The following is a 17,553-nucleotide window of genomic DNA, read 5'->3' on the forward strand; positions in this document are numbered from 1 at the left end:
ACTAACCCATTCACAATATGCATAAGAGCAGGGAGAATGTGTACTTGTTGGGAGATGGAAAGGGGAGGAGAAAGAGGGGGGAGGGAGAGGGAAGGGTTGTGGAGGCAGTAGCAGAAGTTGGCACCGTAAAAGAACAAGGTGAAATGGGCTCACAGGCTGTGAGGAATGACTGACTTCATTGGCCTGAGCTGTGCAGAATGAACCACGGCAGCTTCAACACACTGCGCTGAGGAATGCTTTTAAGTTTAAGGAGAAAGCTGTGAAACACCATGATTTACTGAAGCACATTACATATAGATTCAAAGGTGATAACCTAATGAGAGGATGTGAGGCCGAATTAAAAACATGTTTCCTCAAGTTTTTATTTGGCATTATATGTATAAATACGGACAATTAGGAGTCTGTATTACACAGTGGGCCAATTTTTGGAGTAGAAGTTGGATTTTAATTAATGAACTGGCCAGATGCTTAATGGTGATACAGTACCTAGTGTTGGAAATGGGAAAAAAATTTACTTGAATAATCAGGGTTTATCCAAGTAGTCAAAGATACACATTCTTTTTTTAAATTAAATATCTTTTACTGATGAAACACAGATTATTTTTCTTGCTTGCCTTTCTGGTTAGACATTTGCTTATCGTCGGTATAACAGAAGCTGCAAACAATCTTCGTTTGATATGAATGACACAAGCAAAAACAAAATGCAACAATAAAAACAGCACTTTGCTAATTCGAGCCAAGACACTCCTCAGTAAACAATAGTGCTCTATCTATAAACTGAGCCAAGTTCACCACATTTAGGGACTGCGGGTGAAAGTGAGTGCAAATGAGAGATGAGCATACAGAGTAAACATGAAAGGGGCATGTCTGAGCATTTGCTTATCCATTGGCTGAGGACATGTTGTTTACACTGCTCCTGGACTCCTGATAGGACAGGAGTGTTGCAGAAAGAATTTAGACAATGTGAATCGTCCTTGACTTTATACCGTGGGGAGTAGAGGACGGTGTTGATTCATCAATTTTGGTGTTTATTCGCTTGTTCATTAAGTCTCCTCAACAGGAGTGAGGTGGTGAAGCAGATAGTTACTTAGTTTGACCTTTGGCCACAGGGAGAAAACTTTTCTCATTCATAAAATACTTTGAAACCTCCCTGTGGCTGTTTCTGCCCCTCAGCAGTGTTTTAAAGCTTCCTCCTGCTTTTCTTTTTTTTTCTTTTTACGAGTACTTATACCTTAATTTCTTTAGACTGTACACACTCCTGTCCTTCTTACAATACACATACACACAGGTAATGGAAGACAAAGAAATAAATACTTAGATTTACATTTGGAAATACACAGAAAACCCAGTAGCCACACAACAGCTGCAAAGTCACTATTTGAGCAGTGAGATAAGGTCTGTGTGCAAACCTTTAATGTTTCCTCATGTTTGGTCAAAGTGAGTGACATTCCTGATGTCCTTGTTCGGTGTCTGTGTTTACACTTCCCCTATGTGAACGGTTACATGGAAAGGTTGTTACACGGCACAATAGGGTTGGCATTTTCCACCTAATCATAAAAGTAAAGTAGTACAGAAGTATCAGAACTGTCCATGAAAACTCCTGTTAATCAGATGATGTATTAAAACATACTGTACTTTTCTAAATGATAGATTTTGTGTCTACGTGTGCCCACGTTGATACAGATCAAGTGTGACTGTGGAACAACTGGCAGTCTATGGTTCAGTTTACTCACTGTGAGAAAGTCTGCAGGTGTATTGGAAAGAGAGAAAAGAGAGGAGAAGCAGAAAGCAAGAGGTCAAGAGGATTGGAGAAAGAGAGAGAGACACAAACAAAGTGGCTGTCCCATTTAGGAATCACACAGAGAGAGAAGATGACAACAAAAGGTCACCTCAACCCCGTGTATAATTACCAGAAAAAGAAATTAAATTAAATAGGAGGGGTGGGGGTTTTTAGTCTGTCTGTGCTGATGGTGGCACAAAATAAAAGTCAGGAAATCAAGATTAAGAAACCTTTTCTGTTTCTTCTGATTAATCTGAGGGGGGTTTGCATGCATCCAGTCAATTCTACCACGACCAAGTTGGTGGGAAATCTAACCTAAAACGCAGACAATAGAAAACTAAAGATGCTATGTGCAAAATATATACACAAACATCTACAGTACATTCTTATCCTTTAGAGTGCAAAGCACGAGGTGAGGAGTAACGAGGGTCTTATACAGATTGTAGTCATTTAAAGGAAATTTGGGGTTTGGGGTTATATAAACAAATTCATGTTGCATCTGAAATATAAAAGGTTACTTAGATTTAAATTGCATTATCCTATAAAGAGATTTCAGCTTCCCTGTGGAGGCTAAAATGAAAAGAAAAAACATCTTAAAGAGAATTATATACATGGTCATATGCAGAACAGCTGTGATAAATTCAATGAAAAGACAACAAGGCTTCCTGCTGCAGATCCCTGCTGCTATGACAGCTATGTTAGGACAGGACCAGGGGGACATGCACAGGCTGCCAAAGCAAACTTTGAGAGATTGTAGACATACCATGGCCTGGATGAAGATCCTCAGCAGGCAGACAAGCTTAGTGCCAATCCTTCAAGAAAGAAGCAAATGTCAGTGTAGGAAAATATTACTGTTTGTGTTTGGATGATTTACAGATTTACAGAATGATAATTCACTGGTGGTTCACCACTGGAAGAGCGAAGAGACTGAAGATGACAGAGTTCATGACCTATTCACTTAAGAATTGCAACACCTGAGGGTACAAAACACTATTTCAACGAATTACTGATCTTAAACTAAGCTTGAAATACACATTTTAATCAAGTGAACTAAAAAAAACATGTTAAACATGGCACTCAAGCTGAACATAACAGTATTTCTGTTCTCATTAATGGTTCTTGATCCTTCATCTGATACACTGCAAAAGTGTAGTAATTAGATTATCTCACATGTACTAAGTATGAATTACTACAAATGTATATAGTTTTCAACACAAAATGCATCTTTTAATGACTACAACAGTCTCACAATGATTCAACACACTGAACAGAGCATAAGAACATAATAACACACATTTCAAAATCAGGTGTACTGTATACCACTACTGACCCAAAAGCACAAGAAGTCAGCTTCGACATGCTGAAAATCATAAATAAGATCTGCCTAAGGATTTACCTTAAAACGGTTAAATCTACCACAAAGTAAAATGTACAGTCTGAGATTAATTAAAGAAACAAAAAGGTTTAGTAGGACCTAACAAAAAGATGTTTTTAGTACACATTATGAGTTATGTATAAAAAAAAAAATCCAAGTCTGACCTTATAAACGTCTAAAAGTTACTGTATATCTCAAGTCCTGGTGCAACAAGATTGGCCATTTTGAGTTGTCAACTATGGGCACTAAGTTAGATTAATAACACCTACTGTATTTCCAACCATCGAATGATTTATGCTTTGTGAGAATGTTTGACGGTGTTGACGGAGAAACACATTCTGCACTGTCACTTCACTTGCTGTGTCTTCTTTCCTTCTTCTCCTTATCAGTGGTATCAACACAGCTGTCAAGACGGGGCAGACGTTCTGAAGTGCCTGTGGTCTTCACATGGCATGGTGAGATTAAACCGAGGGGGAAGAGAACGGAGCCAGCTGTGTTGCTGAAACATGTGGCTGTACAGTCACAGGTTTGCCTGCCAGCAATGCAGCGTGTTATTGCGACACAGAACAAGAATGAGTCTGTTAAGACAACAAACACACACACAGGGTTAAACTACAGTACATCTACAATATGGAAAGTTATCAAAGCTGATCTGCTCGTGCAACACAGATAGCATTTACATGATGTATCATTTACTTTATACATCATATTATGTGTCAAAGCATAAAGTCTGGTGGTGTTTTTTTGTGCATGCAGCAGTCTTGTGCAACCTGAAGTGTACACAGCTGTGTAAAACAGATAAGTACAATACAAAACATCTTTACAAAACATTCCAGCAATACCAGAGCCTGACTCAATATTTCTGCTGTTTGACTCCCTGCATACCACAAACCATGGTTACATGTTGTGTATCATTTCTCTCTGCAGTCTTATTTTGTTTGTATCCAAGATGATCGAAGCATCACAGAACTGTCGTGTGCAGAGAATACGACCTTTATGATCTTACTTTTCATATTGAGTCAGAAGTTGTGGCTGAAATTCAGTATTTAGCTTCAATCACAAACTAATTGCTCCTTTTAATGAAGCAATTTTTCCTACATACACCCCCAGGACGGTAGTGAATGCAGGACTGCTACAAGGTTGAGTTGATTGGACATTGGATGTTTTATACTCAAGCATAGTGAAGTATTAAATGTGAGGTGTCATTAAAATCCTATCTAATAACATAGTTCAAGATAGTCTAATCATTTCATCTGTAATGAGGTTTGTTTCATGCAAATTGGTGCACACATCTTAATGAAGCAACTGTGGCATCATTATCTTCCGTATTCATTTTGGTAAATTAATTTCAATCCAAACTGTTTCTGTAACATCTCATGATAGCTAACAGATGTTTAGCTGATAATTTGTCGGGACATACTTTCTCCTGCTGAAAAAACAGATAGGGCTCTTATGATAATATTTTATTAGTTATTTTTCCCAAAGTAGTGCATAAATAAATTGTTTGGTAAATTAGCCTAATGCACTTAGTTTGCAATAATTAGGATTTACCCTAGTTGTTCTAAACACAACTGAGTGATTTTCTAATGTGATCTTCAGATTTGGCACCTGAAGTCTCTCAAACTTAAGCCGAAGAACTGAAAATACTAAAATTTATAATATCAGAAAATCAAACCACAAATCAGACACAACAGTATAAGACACCTTAACACAGTGTTTTATACTGTGACGAGTTGTCTGACCTAAAAATGCTCAACTTATTGGTGAGCATGCTACTGTTCATGCAGTCTTGGAATTTTATTGGCTTACCACTTTCTGACAACACATGCGGGTAACACCGACTGTTTACCACACAGCAGCCACACAACAAGATGTCAAAACATAGCTAACAGCTGCTGGGGATTCCCAAACTACGGCTGATAGCGATGAGTAAAAGATGTTATACCCAGTGATAACAAGAAGAGATTTAAACATTTATCAAAATGGCGTTAATTTATGCTGCTCAGTGATTTCACAGCCTGCCTCCCCAGCATCTCAGCGTTTATCAGAAGATAAGTAATGGATGAAATGTGAATCAGTTCGTCCTTTCATGTGACTGGAGGATTGCCTCAGAGGGATGAGGCTGCCGCCTGTCCCACCATCACACACAGAGAGCAGCTACAAATTAATTCCCTCTAACAACAGCCCCTGTCCACACCTGCTGCAACACGCTCTGCCAGCACTTGCAATCAACCAGAAAATTCCTTCTGCCCTGATTTGTCGGGTGGAGGGTGAGGATGGGGCGTTTGTGGTCTTGATGTTGTGATTGTGATGTTGTGCAATTGTCAGGTATGTTTGAATGCAGTGTCTGAGGAAAAAAAAATCACACCGCCCACTCCGCTACTAGAGTCGGACAATAAACAAGCTTGTTTCCATGAATGTGAAATACATACCAAGCTGACAGGGCTATTAATTCATGAACAGCACATTGCACCCGACGTAGCATGGATTCCATTCATGTGTGACACATATTACAGTGTTGTAACATTATTTAAGACAAATCTGTCGTCTTTAAGTAGAACACACATACCACCACCTTCCAAGGAAAGAAATAACTCATATAGAGAGCTGCCTTGAAAACAGTTGCCATGTAGAAGACCGCTCACACACAGCTGCTCAAGCACAGCTGACCATCAACTGCTTTTCTTTCACTGGTGCAAGACTACAAGTTTACACTTTCTCTACAAAGGAAGATTAAAATAAATGTATATTTTGCATTTTGTTTCCCATTTTGAAATGCATTATTTGCATTGTTGGAAGTGATTGTTTAAAAGTATTGTTACTGTGATTTCTGTTTGGTCCATATCCATAGGGAGATCGCAGATCCAAACATGCAGTGAACATCAAGCCTGCATTAGTTTCTAGTTACAATTTGTCAACATGATGCTGTAGAAGACTAATGAGAATGCAATCAACTGATAATTGTGATTCCGATGACTGAACAACTGGTAAAACGAGAATATTTATTAGTTTTAGTTAGTTTAGTTCCACACTGAAGTTATCTTGGACTGTTACAAAAACAAAATAATAAACTGATTAGTTAAGAAAATAATAGGTTAATTAACAGGTTAATTAATGATTAAACATTTTTGAAAAAATTATTGGTAGCTGCAACATTGTCTGTGCCTCATAGCAACTAAAGATTTGTCAAAATAATTAATGCAGTTTTGATGTGCATTGTAGATGATAGATTATACACTCAAACATATTAGTAAGAGTCTGGCAATAGATGCTAGTAACAGTAGAAAAAATTATTACTAATTATTTTTGCTGTTATAAACAAATAGAAAATGTAAAACCTGTGGTACAGTCAGGAAAAAATGTAGAGAAACTGAAGCAGAGCAGAAAATCTATATGTTAATGAATTAATATAACCTTTACCTACTGCACTGAGCTATAGATTCTTTTGGCCGTGGTTTCTTAGAGTCTTTAATTTCAACAGAGGCAACCGCCATTCTCCCTCCTCTCTCCTTATTTGAAATGCCTGTTAACAGGGATGAAGGCAGTAATTGATTTCACCTCTCTAATCTCCTCTCTCTCTGTTAGGAGGAGTTTTCTCCTCAACACCTGGGGCCGTCGCTCTGGTCTGTTTTCTTATCTGCAGGCATACACTAGCCCCTCCCGATGGGGGCTGTACTAATCCCCATCAACTAGTCTCTTCATACACGCGTACTCTCGAGGGAGAACCCCACAGCTGACAGTAAGCCAGACGGGGCCTTGAGCTGCCTGCCAGCAATGTAAAACAGACACAGATGGAGAATAAAAACCAGACACAACCAAAAAACATTTCAGTGCATAAGAAACCTGCTGTTTTTAGCAACAGAATATTCACCTGCTAAAGCACCACAAAGAATAACAGAGATATGGGTACATTATTTGCTCTGTTACTTTAAACTGTAACACGTGGGGGCTCTGAGTCCAACATGATTTCAGTGCGACACCATAAAAGATCCTCGGTCACTGTGATTAACCACCTGGGCCACAGCACACAGCTCGCTTCAGCCCAACAGGAAGGGAGTTAACAGTAACAGCTGCAGAGGAGGACAGAAGAGGAGTGGATAAGGAGAGTCAGGGTACAGACAAACATCAGAGAAGAAATCTGGTGAATGTAGAGAAATACAACCACTTTCACAGCTGTGTGTAAATACACTAGACCAGTAACAAGTGGAATTTGTGCGGGATTGAAAATTGTAGCTGTAAAATCATTTGTGATCATCTTGAATCAAGTTGTAGAAGCTGAGACAGAGAGCAAAATGAAAAGAGCCTCACACATGATAAATTCAATCCTCTCAGCCTGATCTTCCTCTCATCATGTCTGCACAAATACTGTCACTGGATAGGACAGAATCAAGTGCAACAGACAGGATAAGACGGTATCTCAGTTCAACTGTTATTTTTAGTTGTGACCTCCCAACTCTGAAAAACAGGAATCTGAGCAGTTTTGATAAAGAAAATTCTGCCTGTCCAAAAAAATAAAAAGGTGGGGTTTTTGGACGGGCAGTGTGTAACACAATTCAAAATCAAACATGAGAATATCTGCAAACAAAAAGATTCTCATTAAAGCTAAACTTAAAACTAAATCTGTAAAACCCAATAAATAGATAAACATGAAGGTATGTCTTAGTTTAAAAACGGCTCTGACAGGTAAAACTCCCTTCACTTAAATGTTCTTTTACAGCCTCTGTGTATATTTCCACTCCATGACAGAAGGTGGCAGCATTGGAGAGGAACAATATGGTCAAACATCCCTGTTGTGCACCTTTTATAACATCAAACCACAGAGCACTTTACATTTCACTGTCATATGTCAGTGACTAATTAACCAACAACAACATTTTCCTGTTAATGTGCGTGTCCTCCTTCACAGTAGGGGTGGATCCCTTCCATCTAAAGATTTACTGAGCTGTTTGCACACTGAGGAATACTTGAACAACCTCTTAAATGGGAAAATAAATTAGCAAGAACAAAAGAGGACAGGATTTCTCTGGAGCGAGGACATGGTGAGACACTGTCAATGTGAAACAGGTGTGAAGACCCACAGTAGATGTGACTTTACCTAGAAGACAGGGAGGACTCTCACAGGTATACTACAGTATACTTGGTAGTTTTCAGACATTTATTTTTGTTACTGTTTGCTAGTTTGTAAAGATGCCCAAAAATAACTTACCAGTCTTTTCAGTAGTTTGTTTCTACTTCTTGATAGTAAAGTTAACTATCAAGTCTGATACTGGTCTCAGTGCAGACCCACCTTCCCTGGCAGGTGTTGATCCTCATTGTGAAGATGAACTCAGGAGTCTTCATCTGAGAGATAATTTTAACACGAGTATCTCTACCTACAAATGACTTCTAGACTTTTCTGAATGGCTATGAATGTCTCCTCAGGCTTTATTAGAGAGATGTGTATGTGTTGAAGACGGTGGTGAGCAGAGGTGTTATTGGAGGAGGATACTCGAGAGACAGCAACCAACTGGTCCTCATCATGCACAGAGCAGCAGTTCAGGTAAAGAACCAAATGACTGATTTAAATACAGAAACAATGACATAAGGTCAGTTTTCTTTTGATGATGACTTTAAATGTTGTTCCAGGACCATTATTCTAACCTCTAAAAAGAGTACTGGCAGCACAAAGTATTTGTTATTGTGTTTTGATGGGATATGTTGTTGTGATAATCAGGATAGAGCAGCCCACCAGACGCCAGGAGGAGGACCGATGATGCATGTAACTTTGGCAAAGGTTCCCGGACTTAGTTCATGGGACAGAAAAGTACCAGGAACCTTTAAGTGGAAACAGACACTAAACAAAACACTAAAAAAAAAGGCCAGTAAAGTATCGGAAAGTGAAACTACTGCTTTCACTGAACACGTATGTTGTTTGGAAGGGGTGTGAAATGTGAAACCTTCCTCCTGGAATCAAGATGATCGACAGAGCCTAACTGATAATTGATCTTTACGTAGTCATTCCAGTACTGAAATCCGGAAATTAAAGAAATCTGTTCATTATATGAACCAATACTTCTTGTATTTACTGTATATTTCATGCTCTTTTCTAAAACATAAAAAATCAGACTGTTGTAACATCTTGTTAGAATCAGGAAAATGTTAAAATTAAGCATTTGGAGAAATGTAACAAGCTGTATGTAATAAGATAAAAATCTGTCCTATACACTACATCTATTGAAAATTGGTGATCATTGTATCATGTGTTGGTTAAGAGTGATTTATGCTCCTAACCAACCTGTTCACCAAGTGTTAAATAGTTTTTGTTGTCACTCAGTGTCAATTTACCAACTTCTTACACGACAAAAGAAAACTACATAGGAAATTTCAGAAAATGCAACACAACAAAACACATGAACAAGAAAATTTATTTCAAACTCTAAAGCATTTCTATCAGATCATATAAGACATCAAGGTACCTGTATCACTTGAGAACAAACACAGTTGGTCCACACATACTGTACTGATAAGTATATGCACCATCCTTGGCACAACGGGTTCAGATAACTAGTATGTTTCAAAGTTCACCAGTAATTCTGTCATCAAGCAGAGACATGTTTGTGGTACAGTGCAACGCTTATTCACAGTATATGAGGCAGTTTTTATTTGCTGAAGCATACTATTTGGTATATTCAGCTTGTTACTTACAGGACAATTACACGGCTATTACGAGAGTCGACATAAAGCGCACACACCGGCAACGCGTTCTTTGAAACACAAGCAACTGCCATGAATGTTTGGAAGATATTCTGCACAACTCTGAGCTGTGTAGTGTTTAAAATATGTTACACAAGCGGTTTACAGAAAATCTCTATTACAGATACTCACTGCTAGTTCAGCTCCTTTTAATGAGCAATTGTAAAACAGGCAGACACAAAGAATAAAGTAAAACTTCCTCTGAAACCAAAGCATTAAAACATTTAAGAACAGCCTAAGAGTAAACTATAGTCTCACAAATTCCTTCTGGATTATGCCCAAAAAGAAAAACAGTGCATTTATTAAAATCCTCCTTATAAAAATGAGTCAAAGAAATTAGCAACACTTTGGCTGCTAATGGTTTCACAATAAAAGTAATTGTTGACACTAATGGAGCGCGCACTGGACACCTGATACTGCTTGTTGATTTCATGTAGAGAAATAGAATACATACTTTTAAAATGTGGGTTCACATACAGTGATAGCCGTCGTTAAACTCTGTAACTGTAAGTACTACACTTAAAACTTAAATATGATTAAAACAAATCTTCCAGAAACAGTTAAGCAAATAACTGCAGCAATGGAGTGTTTTTTTAGTTTAGTCTAAAATAAACCTTCGCTAATGGCTACATCTGTACCACACTCCTCAGTTCAGAGAACCTATTATTTATCAAACGTGTGTTTCAGTGCTTAAACATGAGGCAGAATTGATGCAAAGTAAAACCAAATCAGCTCAAATCATATTTTCCACAACTGAACTTTCTCTGCCACCACACACCAATTGGCATGATCAAAGTAGGTGTGTTTGACGTGAAGCTCCTCAATGTGATTTTCTATCAGCTCTGCCAGTTCTCCCTCCCTGAAGACGTGGTAGTACCTCAGACAGGGGCCTTCCACCTGCCCCTCGCTCCCCTCAGGACTCTGTGTGCTTTTCTGCTGCTCTTTTTCCCGTGGTCTTCCTTCACTTTCATCTCCAGACTGCTTCAGGTGATCCTTTTGGAAAGGCACCAGATCTGGCAGGGCCAGAGAGCCACACTCCTGGGCTAAAGATACTGACACACTCTGGTTTTCTGTGCCGTTGCTGTTAGTGTTGACTCCAGAACGATTCTGTCCCTTGTGCAAGTCTGCGATTGAGTCGAAGACGTCCTCCTCTGATCCAATCACAGATGGAGGAGAAAAGAAGCTCGAGACCTGCCTGATGAGGTCTCGGCGTCTCCCGCGCCGGCTTGCCTTGCTTCCCTCGTTTTCACCTGTGGGTGACGATAAAGTGCTGAGATCTCTGGAGGATGACCGGGAGATGGCTAAACTTCCAAAGTCGAACACAGAATCCAGAGACCTGGAGAAAAACCACAGTCTCTGAGTCCTCTGCTGTGGCGTGGTGCAGGTCAGGTCTTCTTCATCTGCCACTGAAGATGTGCTTCTAACCTTCCTGTGCTTGTCAGGGTTTTCTATGGCTTCGCTCATGCTCTGTGCAGCGGCCCTCCTTCTGGGTTTGGCATGCTCCCTGTTGAAGCTGGAGGTCGAGTGAGGGTTGGGGTTCCATGGAACAAAAATATCCTGCTTCTCAAATTTACGACGTTTCTGCTCCATGGCCCATACATAAATCATGATGCGTCCACCCACTCTCAGAGTGCGAGCCATCTCCTTTATTGCTCGAATACGGCGCTCTTTGGTGGACAAATGATGGATGACTGTGACAAAAATATACATTTGTCAGAATTACGCAGGATGGTGAGTAGGCTTTTATTTAATTACGATGTGTCACATGCAGCACTTGCAGTCATCAAAACATATTATGTTGACTGTGTATGGCTTACAAGATAAATGAATAGCGTGCATGTCTGCTGTCATCTTCGGTTCTAATTACACTCTTTTGTTGAAGGATGCATGTGTTTTTTCACACTGTTGGCTATGCAACACAATCTCGGGGTAAAGTGATGTTTATCATTATTAGGAGTTGATTTAATTTGAGGCAAACAGCAGCTGCAGCATACGAGCTTCATGAAGAAAGCAGTTTGTCACAGAGTGGGTAAAATCAACATTCAAACCCTCTTTTATCTGCATGTGTTCCTTTACCTGCAATAGAGAGCACAGCATCGAAGCAGCCATCTCTGTAAGGCAAATGCAGCCCATCACACATCTGGACCTCATGCCCTTGGCTCCAGGCAAAGTCCACCAGGGGGCGACACACATCGCATCCCAGCTTGAACACTTCCTTGTTGATGTGGAGATACTTGCCATTGCCACAACCTTGCCAAGGACAAAACAGTCAGCTACAACACAAGAAACTGATCATAGAAGAATAATAGTTTCGTTAGATTTGAAATACAGCTTTCCTTTCTTCAAAGGCGAGCCAACAAGAATTACACAGTCAAACAAGGTGAGACACAAAAAATGTATTAATGAAGATATGTGGTCGTCATTATTGCTGAAGGTGACACCCACCGATGTCTGCGACAATGCTCCCCGGCTGCAGGTCCAGCAGGAACTGTCGAACCTTTGGCCAGGCTTTATAGCGGCTGTCATTGAAATAGGGAGCGATCTTGTCATAGACACTGTGCACATGGTCTCTCTCGAGCTGGCTGGCAGCCTCCTCCATCATGTATGTCCATGCAGTGGCCTCACAGCATCATGCCTGCAGGGACAAACACATCTCCCTGCTCATTTCCAAATAATAAATCCCTCAGATAGTTCCTGTATTTCATAAAGAAAATCAACCCCTGAAGGGCGCACTTCATGCTACAAGGTCAGCAGGAAACCTTAATTAGCCAACACACTCAAACATCTGTCATGCAGCAGGGGTAATTTAACACCAAACCTTCTGCTTTGTGCATGAAATAGCTGCTGTGGTCATGATCAGTAGTTCTTCTCTAACCCCCCCTGCAATCCCCCCTGGAGGATAGAGTGGTGTTAAGCAACATGAATGTGAGTCGTGACGTGTCATTTGTCATCATCTGTCTTTAACTGTAACAAAACCAGAGCAGGGATGATAAATTAACTAACAAGGAGCAACAGCACGGAGGCGATCCCCATCTCACACTCTGCAGGTCCATTTCCACAGCTGCTGTGTCAAACTGTTTTTACGGTAATGCAGAAGCAAAAGGTCAACACATAAATCATGTTGCCAACAAGATGCAAAGCAAACACCATCAATCACATCTGAATTAATGTTCCTTCGAGAAATATTTTCACTAGCTATTTTCTATAAGCAAACACCAGACGGCTGCTGGGTTTTATATGTTAAAAGAAATAAAATTTAGCTTCACAAGCAACGGGCGATTTCAGCACCAGACTATAGTCAGAATCAGCTTCACCTAAGGAGACCCTCTTAGATGATGAGGACAAATTTTCCTGGAAATTCAAGGCTGATTAAAATACACATGAGGACAGATCGTCAGGCTGATTTCATTATTTTTCCTCATGTGACAGCACTGCAGAACTGAATCTCACTGAACAGTGTTACAGCTTCAGTTGAGGTTGGTCCTATAATCGTCTCTGTTAAACTTTCAGAGGTGCACTAAAAAATTTCATATTGAATTGCAAATTTGGGGGTTATGTAAGTGTGGTGTTTGTTATGTCTGGTTTTCACAGCTCCCACTGCAGCCATCTCAGTTTATTAGGATGCAGCCCACAGCTCCTGCAATGCCGTTGTAGCTCCCTTAAGCAATGTACAGTGGCAAGAAAAAGCATGTGAACCTTTTGGAATTTCATGGTGTTCTGCATTGATTTGTCATAAAATGTTATCTGATCTTCATCTAAGTCAAGAGTTTTACCAAATATAATGTGCCTAAAATAAAAATGTTCATGTATTTATCAAGAACAACCATAACAACCTTATAGTGCCCCCCCACCCTCCTTTTCCAGCTTTATGTAAATCCACAATTCGTGATTGTAACTCCTCTGGATCTCCGCTGAGAGGTTTTTATGGTTGTTCTCAATAAACACACAAAAGAGCTGAATTTCTTTTTGTGTTATTATTTTAGGCACATTAAATTTGTTACTCTTGACTTAGATGAAGATCAGACATTTTATGATAAATTGATGCAGAAGATGCCACTCTAAGTACAAACAGTAAGAGTAATAGCTGCTTTAAACCAATACAACACCTCAATATTGACCATTGTGGTCAAATTGTAGTGGTTTAATTCATTTCATGCAAAGTGAGCCTATAAATACCACAGTTTCCAAACCCATGTGGACTTCATACAGCTGAAGATATTTAAATGCAATGTGGGGACTTCTCCCTTTTTTCCAAAACATATGACGGTTAAATTCATTACATGCTTCTTTATAGCACAGCATCAGTTAGTTCAGGTAGGCCATTTGAATCAACTATTATACTATTATCTTATCTTCAAAGTTCTGTAAGACTAATTCCTGTTCAGGAATCTTAAATTACAACATGTATTGAAAAATGTGCTAAAAGGTATTTGGCATAATATTTTAACTTTTCTCATTTGATAATAGCTAAATATATATATATATATATACTGCTTTGTAACTACTAAATAAGGGGGGCAGAGAAGTGAGCTGTTGCTTTTTTTCTCAGTATTCAATGTTTAAATTTGTATCAGCTCATATATTAAGCAACAAATCAATTAAATGACACAGAGCGTATAATCAGTGCATATAGAGTTACAGCCGTCAGCCACTCGCAGCAGTGCAGCCAGGACAATGACACTCTCCAGATTTTCCACACATACTGACAATGTTCTGCTCGACGTGATATTGAGATTGGCTGTTCTTTGCAATCACACAGATGACGGTTCTCAATGACAACCCAGTCATTTGTCTTACAATCAATAGGAGATGTCAATGTAGCACAGTTCGGTTCAGGCAAATAATGCTGCCATAAAGTCCTCACATGTATGTTTATCTCCAGTTGCATTGCGTATTTAATTATATACATATATCAAGCTTCATCAACAGTGTGAAAATCTGTTTATGACTGCTCTTGGTTTTTCTATTAGATACGGTTGAGTCTGCAAATTATAAAAGTTTAGGGTGTAACATCAGATCATCGACTTCAGAGCCAGACGACAGCGTGTCTGTCTGTAATGAAAATCACAATAACAAATGTAAAACAGAGCGATGCAACCTAATGAACCATAAAATGCTACAGTGCACTTTGCTGATGAGGTTAGCCTGAAGAAAAGCTATCAGACATTTCCCCTCCACCTCTCTTTAAAGACATTAGACTGAGATGTCCTTGAATGTAAGAGTCACTGGTTCCTATTGTACACCAGTAGATAATAAGTAGGCACATTTACCACAGGATATTAGCAAAAAAGCTCAGCATGTCCTACATGAAATGTAAATATTTCTCTTCCTAAGAGGACTGTTAGAGCTGTACCCTAACGGTGCTTGAACAGGCTTCTCTGTGTACTTGCTGGTAAATATAGATTGTGCAGCATCCCTTCTTCCTTCACTCAGACCTATTTCTGGACCACCATCATCTGCATCATCCCAGCCAAGTGGAAGAAAAACATCCCTTATGTAACACTGTAATCTGGCCTCCTTCAGTACTGTCTGTGCTCAATTCCGGCTGAGTTTCCCCCTCTGCTCACTAAACTGTGGTAGTCCTCGGATGAAATTATGTAACCGGCAGCTGGGGAGGCTCAGAGGACTGCCTCGGACTGACAATGGGGATTACAATTAAATCAGAGGACAGAGCCGATGTCTGGCACAGAGATTTAACAGAGGTACAGAACATTTACTAGATAACAATAAATACATTATTGATGGCCTTGAGCTTTCCTGGCAAATATTTAAATAGCAATATGATCACAACTGATTGCTTGAGCTCTTAAACTCTCATTGGGACATATTGATAAGCGAGCCCCCGGGGTCAGACCTCAGCAGTGGTCTGATGAGATTAGGGGTGGTATAAACAGACAGGGTGCACAGGGTGTCATTCTGCCACTGCACTGCACTAACCGCTGCATGAACACAGGGAACCACAGAGAACTGGTTTACCCATGCAGTCTGCCAGCAGTTAATGAGTCAACATCAACATGTGGTGAGAGGTAGTCTGCTAAACTTAGACTGCTCTCCCTGCTGTAGGCACCTATTGTTGGCACACTGCAGTGGATGGGACGCGTGTGCACAAAATACTGACTTCATTTTCTTAGATCTATATTCAGAGCACAATCAAAACTGTATTAAATCACATCCATTAAGGTAACAGGCGCTTTGATTAACCTCACTCCGCGCAAGCCACTACTTTATGTCCCACCAAAGTTTGGGAAATGCAATCAAATATAGACACAATTAATCAGATGTAGGAGTTTTAAATGGATTTAATGCAACTAAACATGTTTTGCATGCAGCGATAACCGCTCTAATCACGTCATTATCTGCGTTGATCCTCCAAATCCACCGAAACGATCAAACCACTCACGGTTCAACGTGGACTCGTCTCCGCCGCAGCCTACAGTGATCCGCCTCTATCATCAGGTCGCTGCAGGTAAACTTCCCTGTCTGCACATTCATCTAGAGGATCGATCCGCCATCAGGATCATCGCAGGACCGCGCACCACACGGCGGCACCGACCACATTACGCGCGGCACCGTGAAGGACGGACGAGGCGACCCGAAAGGATAAGTACCTGCCGTGCGTTACGGCCAGCACCGCACTGGCTGCTGGACGGGATCGCATTCATAGCATGTTGAACCTCACACCTGTCAAGGTGTGAAAGTGTAGAGCCACACTTCCGGTGGGAGGGGTTTCAAAATTAAAGGACTCTGTGGGTTTACGCACACGTTTGGAGGATTGAAAGCTTTTCCACTAGGATGAGTTCACTCCTAATTAAGGCAGTGTTTGTTTTTAAGTGGTTCAGAATAAGAGAAAAGGTGATTACACAGCACCTTTAAGATGTGTATATTTACTAAAAAGTACAAAAATAAAAGATCAGTGATTACTGCACCAACTGGGTTAATCAAAGCTTTTAATCGTCCGAATGAGTTTTTAAAATCTTATTTATACTGTTTTTTGACAGAATGGATGCAGATGATGAGCAACTCCACATCAGCTTCTAATGAGGGCGACAAAGAGTTCTATTTTACATACCACCAATATTAAAAATGATACTGAACTGGCTTTGGTGCAATAAAAGTATATTTAGTAGTGTAAATAATCTGTTCTGTTTTCATTGCAGCTGTCACAGGCATTTATATGCCTATACACTTTCGCTCTGACCAGTACTTGCTATATACTCATGTTTTTGTAAACTGCACTGTTTCAATAAACTCATTTAATTTAAAAGCAAATATAGGCTTTTATTGTGGTGAGTGCCTGCTCTGGTTTCCGGTGTTATTGCGGTTGACATCCACGGTCATCGGTGCGTGAAACGACGACACTGTGTGCGGTTGTTAAACACGGTTGTCATTGGTCGTCAGCCTCACATGACAACCACAATAAACAACGTCAAGTGTGGCAAACATAGGCTCCTGTTCCGTTTTAAAACTGATGTGACCTTTATCCAGTGACCTGTGATAATGAATCAACTAACATGATTCAGACCAGAGCTTTTATTTTGAGTGGGCTGCACCACAAGGAAATAAATGAGGACAAAGTCATCCAACCAGCTTAACTATACAGTCTGTGGACATACAGAGGAAGGTGGACCTACTGCAACAAAAACAAAATCATTTCTTTCCTTCCTCT

At 40.0% G+C, this 17,553-nt stretch overlaps 1 protein-coding gene across 1 annotated transcript; it reads right to left on the bottom strand.

Moving 5' to 3' along the window:
- Positions 1–9,558: 9,558 nt before the first annotated feature.
- Positions 9,559–16,560, bottom strand: trmt9b (tRNA methyltransferase 9B). The gene is made up of 4 exons (XM_026376546.1): positions 16,288–16,560; positions 12,333–12,522; positions 11,964–12,137; positions 9,559–11,578 (listed from the first exon to the last, which is right to left on the bottom strand). Exons 2-4 carry the CDS (start codon positions 12,487–12,489, stop codon positions 10,626–10,628), a joined length of 1,284 nt encoding a protein of 427 aa, XP_026232331.1. The 5' UTR covers positions 12,490–12,522; positions 16,288–16,560; the 3' UTR covers positions 9,559–10,625.
- Positions 16,561–17,553: the final 993 nt, after the last annotated feature.

Source organism: Anabas testudineus, chromosome 13 (genome assembly GCF_900324465.2).
Source record: "Anabas testudineus chromosome 13, fAnaTes1.2, whole genome shotgun sequence".
In the NCBI taxonomy this organism is placed as follows: Eukaryota; Metazoa; Chordata; class Actinopteri; order Anabantiformes; family Anabantidae; genus Anabas; species Anabas testudineus.

Bases quoted from the DNA above. Each gene is read 5' to 3' on its own strand.
- trmt9b (XM_026376546.1), bottom strand. From the start codon at position 12,489: ATGATGGAGGAGGCTGCCAGCCAGCTCGAGAGAGACCATGTGCACAGT. The intron at 12,138-12,332 runs GTGGGTGTCACC...GTCCTTGGCAAG, and splicing joins GAGCATTGTCGCAGACATCG to GTTGTGGCAATGGCAAGTAT. The intron at 11,579-11,963 runs GTAAAGGAACAC...TTTTTGTCACAG, and splicing joins TGCTGTGCTCTCTATTGCAG to TCATCCATCATTTGTCCACC.